We start from the raw sequence: 12,454 nt of genomic DNA, 5'->3' as shown, positions 1-12,454 counted from the left end.
AGCTTTAAAACACAAACCAGTAGGCAAGGGACCCCTAGTGATGACTGAGACGGCCTGAGGGGGCCCGCCTGAGGGATCCGCACTGACGGGCGGGGGTCTCTGCCATAGTCTGACTCCGAGAGCACCCGTCGCTTCCAGAACCTCTCATTCCCGACCAACCCTGGGAGGCCTGCCCGCTCAGGCCCACGGCACACGTGCAAAGGGGGGTTAAACACTGCCGGCCTGTCTCAAGGGGGAAGACCAGACTCCCACACGGAAGCATAATGAGACCAAGACAGCATTTCTTACTCGTTTTCATTCTTCGAAGTCTTGCAGGAGACAACATACTCTCTCCAAGTATTTAGTGAGGAGCTCGCGTGTTTGTCCCACCAAGTGAAATATGTACTCTCAGTTGTGGAAGCATGACAAGACAAGCTGACCAAGATTTTCAAGATTCAAATACATCCTAGTGCTTGTTAGGAAGCGGGAGGCGAGGTGAGGCCATCGGGGCTGTTTCTGCAAGCGCGGCGGGGGCGGGAGGAGGCCGGGCTCTGGCCGGGAGTCTGCTGGGAAGGGGAGAGGCCAGGGCTGAGGCTGTGTATCTGTACTGTAATATAGAGATTAAAAAATGCCAAAGGGAAAGAAAGAAAGGAGAGCACACAGCTGCCGTCCCCCAAACAGACCTCCCATCTGCCACCCACGATTTGCATGTCACCTTCTCCGGGCTCATTTGTACTTCATTAACTGCCATTGACTTAACAAGATTTATGCAAATGACACCATAGGAGCTCCCTAACTCCCACTGCAATCAAGTGATTATGTATGTACAACTCTCCACAGCAATGAAAAATTAATACGTGACAAGCCCACTCGCCGCTGAGCTGGGCCTCTGGCTTTTTTTATTTTTCTTGCTTTGCTTTTTAATTTTTATTCGAACAGACCTTATCTTACTAGCTAAAAAAAAAAAGAAGGAAAAATAGAACTGTCTGAACTAATTCTCCTCTAAGGCCCCATAAAGGACAAAAAAGGAGAGGTGGGCCCATGTCCTCAAAAAATGAAGTTATTTTGCAGAAAATCAGTCTCATTCTCGATGAGGAATCTTTAACTGGGGCAAAGGGGAAGGGAGAAATCCTCGTCCAGCATGCTCCAGCTAGTTCCCACACTGGGGGAAGAGGTCTCTGTTCTCAAAATGAACAAGCTGCAGAACGTGAGCAAAGCATGGTTAAAATAATCCGCTGGAACACATTCAAACTGGACCAACACGAATCTGGTGGCAGAGCGTGGTGAAGACCACCTTGCTTGTGTCCTAAACCAGCTGCCACAAGATTCCTGTGAAGAGGGGGAAGAAAGAGTCTGCGATGATCAAAAACACTGGCTGGTCCCAAACCCGTCACCATCACCAGCCCCAGGGAGGTTGCCGAGGTTCCAGGAGGGTCTCTCTGCCATGGGGGGACAGGCCCAGGAGCTGGGGTATGGGGCTCCCACGTGCAGACCAAGTCTTGAACGTGGCTGTGCGAGAAGGCCAAGGGCCAGTGCTGGGGAGAAGGGCGGGGTAGCAAACGAAACCGTGGCGGGTTGAGGCGAGCCCTCCCACGCCTGGAGGAGGTGAGCACAGCGGCGTGGTCCCCAGAGAAACGTGTCGCGGCTGGCTGTCTTGGAAGTTTCTTCTACATAGGCAGAAGGTATCTGTCTGAGGTCAGAGCTCACTTGTTTACTTTACTTTAAAACACATAACTTCGCTTTCTAAGCTTTCTGAAGGCTTTTCCCCAACCGAGAGCACAGGCGCTGGGGCGAGGGGCTGGCGTCCGGATCTCGGCCCCATCGCTTCCCTAAGCGGCCTGGTCTGGAGTGCTCACCCTGCCCGGGTTTCATTTAAAGCAAGGATACCACAGCCACCTCACCTGTGGCAGTGGGCGGGGTTCGAGGGGATGCTATATGAAAAGCTCTTAACCAATATTAAGCACTCATCTAACTGTTCATTTCCTCGACAACAGGTCTAGTGAGTGTCTAGAAAGAACATGGGCTCCTTCCTCTGCAGTCCTGCTCCTCATTTCCGCTGGCTGAAGTCACGGCGCGGGGAGGGTTGGAATTCAGACTGTCTCTAATGATCTCAGATCCTTTACAAATACGGCACACACGGGCATGTGATATAAATCTGTAGGACCGTCTATAAACTCACATCAATCCCTGCGACCCACAGAAAGGCTCCAACAAAGGTGCCCTGAGCATGACTAATTGGAAAATCCAGTTTTGCTGGAATTTAAAAAAAATTCTCTCTGGAATCTCCACATCCGGTGTTTCAAGGGACTCTGATTATCATCCAGGGCCCATTTCACAGATGGGGAATCTGAGGCCTGGAAGGTTCTGCCATGGGGGACTCTGATCCGACAGGTGTGCACTTCTTGGAAGGAGTCTGCCCGTGGCTGCAGGTGGGGGGCAGCCACGAGGGACAAGGATCTGAGCATGCTCCTGAACCACGACTCATCGGGAAACCAGACCATGATTTAGATTTCATCGAGATTATTTTGAACATTCACAATCGAAAGGCTTCCAAAGACTGGATAATACTCATTTTACGCTTGATGGTCAACTCCAATCGACACACATATTGAAAACCTAGTCTGTATGGCAGGCCCCTGCTGCAGATGAGCAGGGTACAAATTGGTACAACCAATTACGCCAGGGGCCTGCCCAGCCCGTGTGTAGGGCAGCACCCCCCCAATCGACAATAGGCATGAATCAAGGAAATGGTCAAGAATTAAGTTTTAATATTCCCAAAAGGAAATGTCCCAGGACCAATTTTTTAAATGAGAGAAAAGGAATTAAATCATTTTCATAATTCTTTCTAGTTGAAACAGAATCAACAGAAAAATCACACATTAAAATCACCTCCTGTAGACAGCTCGGTGTATAAATAAAGGCACACAAAGAAAAGAATAAGCAACGACGTGTGTGGACTTCGACAGTAACAAAACCATTTTAGAGCAAAGACGTCACCCCCCAGCAAAGAGGAGGGAAGAGGATTTTTCTCAATGGCACCAGGAGCCAGTCCGCAAGTTGGTGGCCTGGGATCTGAATGTTTCTGGAGCCCCTGCTCGGGCCCTGTCCAATCTGTTCCCGTCCGTCCATGCTGAAACTGCCCAGCCCCGGCTAACGCCGCCTTCCTGCCGGTTCCAGATGGGTGAAGTTGTATTTGGGCACCGGCGCCAGCCTCTGTAAGGGCGGCCGGAGCCAACCAGAGTTGCGGAAGGGCACGGGAAACTGGGTGCCTGCCTGCAGAAGAGGGTGGCAGAGAGCAATCACCCAGAGGGACAAACTGGTCACAGCCCTGTTCTTCTTTTTTTTTTTTTTTAAAGATTTTATTTATTTATTTGAGACAGAGAGAATGAGAGACAGACAGCATGAGAGGGAGGAGGGTCAGAGGGAGAAGCAGACTCCCTGCCGAGCAGGGAGCCCGATGCGGGACTCGATCCCGGGACTCCAGGATCATGACCTGAGCCGAAGGCAGTCGCTTAACCAACTGAGCCACCCAGGCGCCCCGTCACAGCCCTGTTCTTAAGAGGCAGAGCTATTCTCCTGCCCACAGATTTTTTTCCCCCCCTTTCTCAAGCAGAATGCACTCTAAATCAACTGGACTTCTTTCACAAAGTAAAAGATGCTATTTCCAGGAGCCACAGTGCTGGGTCGAAGTCTTTATTTTTATTTTCCTTGGAACTATAATAGCAAAATATGTCACGTGAATTCCCATTTTACTTGAGACATAAAGTAATTTGGTACCCGGTTTCTGGGCTAATGAAAACCTATTCCAGGCTAGCAACATAGGCCAAAACAAATGCTTGAATTCAGGTCCTGTTGTGTAATGAGGAAGTTTAATTAAGGCCCCACATTACAGCTGTAAATGTTCCTTTATATAATAAGGTCTAAATGAAACCGAACCTAATCAAAGTTACAATTCCTTCATTAGCAAATTACAAACAAGAGTGCGCAGCTGACACACCGGCTATGATTATCACAACTAATTGCCTCGTTGTTACAAACCAGCCTGAAACAGTGTTCAGATGTCCGTCTGCGAGAGCAAATTAGGGCCACATCGGGCTATTCCTGTGATCACAAGGGGCTCTTGTACGGTGATCTGATTTACCCCTGTCGACTGGCGGCAGCGGCCCAATCAAAGCCGAGCTACAAAGGCAGCCTTTGAAGCCAGCTCAGCCTCGAAACACACTCCATATGCAGCGGGCAGACTGCACTTCATTAGATCTGTTGTCACATTTTTCCCTCTTCTTATTCTAATGATCCTATTTTAATACACACAGGAACCTCTTCTAATTGATGTCAAGTGAGTGACTTCTACATTCATCAACAGAGCACATCAAACAAACCTTGGTGCACGAGCCAGCATCATAGCAAGGAGAGACCTGAGGTGTGTCTCCAGCTCCAGGAAGGGAAAAAAGGGGAAAGCAGCGTACCTGTTTAATTGGGATGGCTCGACCGCTCCCAATGCTGTCCGCGCGGCTCTCCAGGCCTTTCTTCTCTTTGTCTGGGTCACTCCCTTTCCGAGACTGCAAAGCAAAAATAAAGTTAGCGTCTGGGTAAGGGCTGCGGCTCATGGATCTGCAGGCCTGCCCTCATCCGGACAGTGTCTGCGAATCCCTACCCGGGCAGTGTCTACGAATCCCTACCCAGAAGCCATGGATGATGCAGGCGCGTGCGCATGCACACACCCGAGAAGTGAGCTGTTGAGTACTTCGTTCCACTGACCCATCGTTTTACGGAGAATTCTCTAAACTTTTCCCCCTACTTTTCCTCTGCAAAATTACCTTTTAATTCTTTTTTTTACAGAGCTCAAAATTCAATCACTAGAAACCAATGGACCATATAGGAAAGTAACGCCCAACAGGAAAGCGCATTCTCAGGCTGCAGCTAATCCAGCCGAGGAGAAAAGGCCTCTTTGCGGCTTGTTGGGGAAACCTACCCCATAAAGGTGTATGTTGAGTTAACGTCTAAAGGATTTTTAAATTCTATGATGACGGAGAGGAGCAATTTAACCGTGCACTCTTCATTCGTATCAAGGTGCCGTGAACATTGTTTTTCTTTTTTTAAGTGCTTCTGGATGGTTAGAGTCAAACTAGTGTTAACCACACTACAAAAAAATAACAAAGGGGAAAAAAGTTGAAAAATCTCTTTTTTGACAAGACAACAGTACTTGGGGGAAAATGAGCAGCTCCGTCTGCCAAGTTCGCAGAACAGTCTTCTAGGCAGTGTTGTTGACATTGTGTGACCCGCCCAGGGGCGGGCACGTGCCACCCAGGGAAGCCACGACCCAGAGCGCACGGCGACTTCAGGAAGCGGAAGGAGCACCCCAGGTCAGTCTCCATCTCTGGATGGCATGAGGAAGTGTGAGCACAATGATTTTCTGACAGATTTATTTTATTATGAGAGAAAGATCTGAAACTCGTCCTCCTTAATAACTGTGCTGACAAGTGACAACTTCACTCCATTACTTTTCATTGGGAACATTACTCACGCAATATTGAAAATGGAGAAATATTTTCATGTGCTTTTCAAATCTGAGATGATATATGAAATGCACAGACGTCGTGGCGTCCGGTCCTGCAGCGAAGAGCTAATGAAACCCAGTTTCAAAGGGGTGTGAGACGGAGCAGCCGGTTTTTCTTTTTTTTTTTTTTAATATTAAAAGGGGCAGCGTCACCGGGTGTGAGAGAGAAAAGTCCCCATGATGTAAACTCAGATGTGGCACTTCAAGGAGCACGTATGCTCATTAGGCAACAGGCCCCTTTGATGAGTGTGAGAGCCAACATTTACTGAACACCTACTATGTGTCAGGCACTGTGCACTTTTTTTCTTTAGGGTGGCAGAAAAGCCTGGAACGAGGTAATGGGAAATGAAAAAGCAACAAACCGAAAGTTGCAGAAAAATGTAAGGCAGAGTTTGTCCGTCTGGGCTGGGAGGAAATGGGAGGTACTGATTTCCTTGTCATGAATTTCAGCTACAGGGTAGGGGCTCACTTTTCTCTTTAATTAATTCTTTAATTAATAATGTTCAGTCAGAGCTACGCAATAGCCCTCAATTCTCTTTTTGCCATATCTTACTGCAAATGGGCACCTGAGGTTTCCTTTTGTAAAAGAAGACTCAAGCCTCCAATATAAAAAAAAAAATTTTTTTTAATTAACACAGATCATTAATAGGACTCTGGGAATTTGATGAATTCCAAATTTCCCAAATTTGAAAATCCACCTTCATTATGCTCTGTTAACCAGAATAATTAACAAAACAAACATAAAAAAAGGAACATCTTCCTCAAGGCAGCACATCTGTCCCCCAGTCCCTCTGTTCCCTGAGGACTCCCAGATTCCAGGGGAGCAGGCTGCCGGAGAGCCCACCTCTGTCTGTCCACACATGCTGCCTGAAAGTTAGGAAGACTTCACCGCCGAAGTGGCACAGAAATTCCCTGACGACTCTAAGGTTGGGCCAGCTGCTGGGCAGAGGCCCGCCACACCCCCGCCCCTCGATTACTTCTCCCCGCGCCCCAGGCTGCGGTGCCCAACAACCGCACCGAGACAAACCCCTGGACGGGAAACGCCGCGGCACGCAGGGATCTGCAGTGGGGTCTCCCGAGTCTTCCGGCAGCCCGGAGACCGCATCGCCCACGGCACATGCCACTGCTCTGCTGAAACCGTTCCGTGGAATCCTCCCACATGCAGCGGCGCTGGGCGGCAGCTGCGCGGGGCACGAGGGACAGTGCGCGGGGACCAGCCAGACGCGCGCGACTGGACGCTACCAAGGGTGGACCACGCTCAGCGCAGGGGTCAGCGGCGAGCCAGGGGAGAGACGGCGACCCTCGCCAGCCCCGGATACGGAAGAAAGAACGGTTAAAGTCAGCCTCGTTATCACCTCCTCCTTTGCACGAATGTTTATCTTCTCCCACGTGACACAAGAAGCCACGGAGGGACACATCGTCAGCTACCTGCGTATGGGGGCAGGAAGCCACGCTGCCAGGAGCCCCCACTATCACACAGAAGCCTGCCTTCGCCCTTCAACCCCCGGCGAGCCTTCGACTCGGACACCCTGTGGCAGGACCCGCGCTCTCCTCCACAACAGACAAAACAGACGGCGCGGTGCATACCATCAGCTTTGCTGCCTTGTTTTTACGGTGGGCTTCTAGGGCTCTTTGCACAGTGTGCTTACTGGGTATGCTTGGCTCTGTTTACTGGGATTGGCGGGCATGACGGGGGGGGGGGGAGCTTCTCAAAGGATCATGTAAATGACACTGCTTTTTTAAAGTCTGAAAAGAAGGCGGTGCCCAGTAACTAGAGTAAGCTTAAGATGGGCAGATGGATGACAAACACCAAATTCAAGGTGATACTGATCCTCAGGCAGGGAGCCGGGCAGGGGAGGGGGGGGGGGTGCATATGTTTAGGAGGCACACCTGGAGGGCTTCGACTTTTACCCAAGATGTATTATTTCTTAGCAGCAGCAGCAGCTGCGGCAAAGTGCGTGCGTTTGATGAGCCCCATGTAAGTACGTGCCTGTGTTTTTTATTCCTGTCTCTTCATGAAAATATTTTCTAATAAAACCATTTAACCACGTGTACATTAGGACAGCTACACTAAATTAACTGTCCTAAGAACCCACACTACAAAACCAAAAAGGATGTAGCTTTTTAATACTTCCTTTCTCAAAACAATGATTTTTTTTCAAAGAAATGAGCAAAATAAGATAGAATTTAGATTTTGATTAATTCCTACTGCAAATAGAACATAATTTGCTACTACGGGAGCAATTTGAAGTTTATTCTAATTTGTGAAGAATGCATGTGATTTTTGTCTAAAAATGTGCATTATATGCAAATAAACATCTGGGACTGCAAAACGTGAGCCCAGAATGGTACATTACAGGTCTATTTTATAAAATTTATAAGTGCAGTATTTGAAAAATGATGTGTGTACTACTTAATTAACTCTGGCCTCTTTATGACGGTCTAATAAATAAGGTGGATAGTGCTCCTTCATCTGGGTGTTACAGTCCCAGTCTGCATGGATTTTTTACTAAGATTGTTCGGCCTAGAGCACATCTGTCCTCCTACTAGACGCTTTTGAATAAATACACGTTTCCCCAATTTAAGCCAATAATTACCAACAATTGCCAAGGATGAAGAGTCGACGAATTTTACACATTTAAGAATAGGTGCAAACTGGAAATAATGAGAATTTAGTTTCTTAATTGCTACAATCTCAAAACTAACTTGCCTCTTCTCATTCCTTGGATGACACTGACATCTAGTGGAGTTCCTATTTCTAAGATCTTGAACTTAAAAATACCCACACGTCACCATCAACATCACCACCACTGTTTTGTTCAACGTCAAGCCCAGCAGTGACCCACATTTGGGTCCCGCCCCGGGATTTTAGCCTTTTCCTTAAATGCCATGATGCAAACCCACTGTAGTGTTTGCTTCTTTCATAGCCCCAAATTTCTATTCCCTTTAAGAACGGCTGCACGGCTGGACTCAATTCTAAAATGCTTTACTCTCAAGCTGTTTTCCAACATTGAAAGAGAAAGAGAGTAAGCAGTGAGAATGCACACGTTCACGGGGAGGTTTTTGCATTATTAGACACATTAATCACATAATTAATGGAGATTTTCAGTGACCGTAAGGATGAGTTTTTATTGGCTCTGCACCTACCCCGCCCGGCCCGGGCTACTGGGGGTCCCGGGCTCTTCTTGGATGCCTGCCCGCCACACACGCACCCATGCTCGGCCTGGAGAAGCCGGGGGAGGGGGGGCCCTTATGCCTCACTTCCATCCTCTTGCCCCTCCTTCTTCTCCAAAACACTTTGTCTTGAATATGGGTTGACTCTGGTAAGAACTACTCCTGACAAACAAGAAAACGTCTCCACAGACAGCAGTGGGGAGATATTTATTAACAGAGTTACTATTATTTTTGATTCTTCTTGCCTTAAAGTTTCTCCTTGGTATGCAACCTGGGTTGTCATGGTTACCTAGTGGGCAGGGTCCAGGATAATGTTTTCTGGCACATTCCAATTCCAGAGCCACTTTATAAAGAGTAGGAATGGCTATGTGCTGCAGCTCTTTCCAAACAGCCCTATTTTTAAAGAGACTTCCTGGCTTCTCACCTCTTCCTCAGAATAGAAACCAAAGCTGATGACCAGTACATGCGGCCCCTGGCAGGTGTGGTGAGCCTGCATGTTCTTTCTCCCTGCCAGGCCCTAACAGGTGTGGCAAAGATAAAGGCGGCTCCTGGTCCATGTCGGGAGCACTCCCTCCTCCCCAGTATGCTGGTGTCCTGCTCACCGCCAACCATCTCCGCGCCTCCGGGAGTCAGTTCCCCAGGTCGGCGAGTCACGAGTGAGCTTGCAGCCCGTTCTGCGGGTCACACCCGCCCAGCCGCAAGGCCCGGCCTGGGTGCACACAAGCGCGGCCAGTGTTGGGCGAGCTGGGAGCTGCTGCTACTCTTGGTGTGTGAATCATTTCACAAGAAAGCCTCTTACATCAGGTACCAGTTTATAACCACATCACGCACTCCCCTGCGTTTTGTAGAAAGCTGAACACCTCCCTCCCAGTGGGTCACACGGTCCTACAACTGCTTTTGCTTATTAGCACGGTCAGAAATCCTTTCCATGGTTGCAACGGTGGTGACACAAAATTGAAATCCATGCCACAAAGACCCTTCGCCCCCACGGGGGATTCTTCCAGCAGCACCACACAGAGAATGCTGCCGTTTCCGGCCCAGAGAGGCTAAGCAACTTGGAGGCTGGGGTCTGGGTCTGGTCTGTCTGGTCCTCGCTCTGCACCCCCAGCAGCAGCATCCGTCTGACCCGACGTGGCAGAGGACAGTCAGCAAAGGAAAGGGAGGGTCCGCAGGCAGCAGATCTTGGCAATTACGACTCTCCAATGGGAGAACTGCCTCAAACACGCAGGAACTGCGTGGGGCTCTACTGCGCTTGGCAGCTGCATACCACCTCAGGGATGCCATCTCCAAATAAGGCAGCAGGTCAGCTGAGGCTCCCAGTCACCCCTGCAGAGCCCTCCCTTAGTTCAACACAGGAAATCCTGGACTCGTCTGCATCTGAGTCAGCGGTAATCACTCCAAAGTGGAAGTCCAATGGTTTAAAACAGGGCACGACATGACTGTGCTGCACTGCTGACCTGAGCTTGTAGGGTATTTAGCGGCACCCCCAGTTGCTACCCATGACTCAACCTGGCTCCCAGCTGTAACAACTCAGAATTTCTCCAAAAACTGCCAGGCGTCCCCAGGGACCAAAAGCACTGGTTGAAAAGCAAATCCTTGTAATGCACAGGCCTGGTCCCAGGGGGGAAAACGTTCTTCTGAGGTCAAACGACTCCAGTCACAGGCCAGCAGTCCTGCCTGCAGCTCTGGGCTCAGCACAGAGCGTCTCGTGGTTGATTAGTAATGTCTGCTGGGTGCACAGGAAGGGATGCGGTCGGAGCACTTTTGCCTCCTCACTAGTTTAGGGGTTCTCTGCATCCCCAATTGCCCAGGGAGCTTTTAAAAACTGCACATGCCTGGGGCCCATGTATAGATTCTGGGTTCATAAACCTAAGCCCAGGGAGAGGACCTATAGGTTTAAAATGCTCCATAAATGACTGTGAAGAAAAGTCCAGTGGAGAGCCCCGTGTCGAGGAGCGTCTGAGAAACACTGAAGGCTCCTGGTGCCAAGCCCACCCTCCCCCCCTCCGTGATAAATCCTCAGGCGCCCCAGCCCGAGAAGAGGGGGGTCCGTGCACCGAAGCGGCTGATGCCTCCTATGGGGAGGGTTAGGGGCACACGTCTGGGAATTCTGGCACAGTTTTGTAATCTTGGACCCAGAGTAACAAGACTGTCGCTAGAGACCGGGACAATCACGAGATAATAAATACCTTCGTAAGGCCCTCACTCTTCATTCTGACACACGTATCTGGACTCCCTGCGCACAGAGAAATTCACGTTTTCCTCAGTGCCCACACCTTTGCTTCTCAGAGTTTTGTTAGACTTCCACAGAAGTCAGGGCTATTCTCGTTAACTGAGTCTGGATTCTACAAGTAACACTAAACCATCTGGCAATGAGTAGATGGACAGTGCCTGAAATTCTCCGAAATCACTCAGATTTCTTCCGGGGAAGACACTCACAGTGAAAAGGTTGGAGCGGCGCTTGGACTGCTTCCGGACAGGTGTTGGCGTGTTGGCAGTGGGAGGGACATCGATTCGCAGCTCCTTCTGGCTGGTGCTTGGCGTCGATGGGACGGAGGAGGAGTAGTCGCTTAAGCTCCCGCCTCCGTTACTGGTCTGAAACGATGGAAAACCAAGGTTTTATTAACGATACACCCCAGGAAGCTGATGCCACCACCTCTGCGGGGTCATAAGTGACAAGTTAGCAAGTCACACTGAAGAGAGGCCCGCAGGACAGGTCGGGTAGCTTCTCTGACTTGGCTAGTTGATTAGCTCAAGCAGAACATGGCCTCATTCTAGAACATACCAATCATCTTGTAAAGTTGACTTGAGAAAGAGAGGTCTCTCATTTGATTTAAAAATTGGGGGGGAGGGAGTTAAAATGTAATTATGTTCTATTTCTTCTGAAAAATTCAGGGGTTGGCTGAACTAAATGGGCTCTAAGGCTCCCTCACGGCTCTAGATTGGATGTGGAAAGAGTGCTGTTTGTCTCAACAGAACCTAATGCACACTCTGAAAATCTGAATACTTTTGAAGACATTTAAAGGTTCACAGAAAATGAGATGCCTATAGGGGAGACATCCACATCCTTGCGTCTACCTTCACAGGCCCCTACCGGAAATGCCATCACTTACTGACCTCCCCAAGGAAAATGGAAGTGCCATACCAAACTTTCTTGCTGTAGCCTTTTAAAAAGTCCAATATAACGCCTGCCTGAGAAATGTTAATTAAAAACACACACTCAGGCAAACCAAGTCAATGGTTTCCTTAGCAGGCTGTGGGTTTGGTTCCTTAAAGTGACAATTATTTTGTTTGCTTCCAAGTAAATAATTTGCCAGACTGTTACTCTGGAAAGATGTAACCTAAGGGAGATGGTAATTATACTTGAGGGCTGCTACCAAATTTAAGCATACAGTGGGATTAGCCACTGAGGTTTACCCACAACCATTCAACCCCTGAGCAGACCCGAACCAGGACCGACGCAGGGTAATATAAATCAACAGCAAAGACAGTGGTGCACACCTCGAGCCTCTGCCCAAACCAGCATGCCTCATAACCCAGGCAGCATGAAGACGGAAACGCTGAAGAATGATTCCCATAAAATCCACTTGGCTACAGCAGTTTCTCAAGGAAATGCGAAGTCAATTACCAACATGCTGTTATTTATAAAGTTGAAAAGAAAAGAAAAAGAGATCCAGCTTAGAACGGGCTGAGGGCACCCTTGGGAGCGGCCTGCCCGGGATCTGCCCTGCCGTTCCACCCCAT

General features: G+C 49.1%; 1 protein-coding gene across 2 annotated transcripts in view; it reads right to left on the bottom strand.

Moving 5' to 3' along the window:
• The window catches only part of AGAP1 (ArfGAP with GTPase domain, ankyrin repeat and PH domain 1), a 338,554-nt gene that overhangs the window by 252,057 nt on the left and 74,043 nt on the right, over positions 1 to 12,454 (bottom strand). For both annotated transcript variants that reach the window (XM_044913774.1, XM_021679032.1), the window contains exons 7-8: positions 11,150 to 11,305; positions 4,446 to 4,538 (exon numbers count right to left, since the gene is read on the bottom strand). In XM_044913774.1, coding sequence (XP_044769709.1) covers positions 4,446 to 4,538; positions 11,150 to 11,305 — 249 coding nt within the window. The remainder of the gene's footprint in view (positions 1 to 4,445; positions 4,539 to 11,149; positions 11,306 to 12,454) is intronic.

The sequence above is a fragment of the Neomonachus schauinslandi genome, chromosome 3 (genome assembly GCF_002201575.2).
Source record: "Neomonachus schauinslandi chromosome 3, ASM220157v2, whole genome shotgun sequence".
NCBI lineage: Eukaryota > Metazoa > Chordata > Mammalia > Carnivora > Phocidae > Neomonachus > Neomonachus schauinslandi.
The sequence above is the reverse complement of the archived record's forward strand: the minus strand, read 5'-3'. Positions and strand labels throughout refer to the sequence as shown.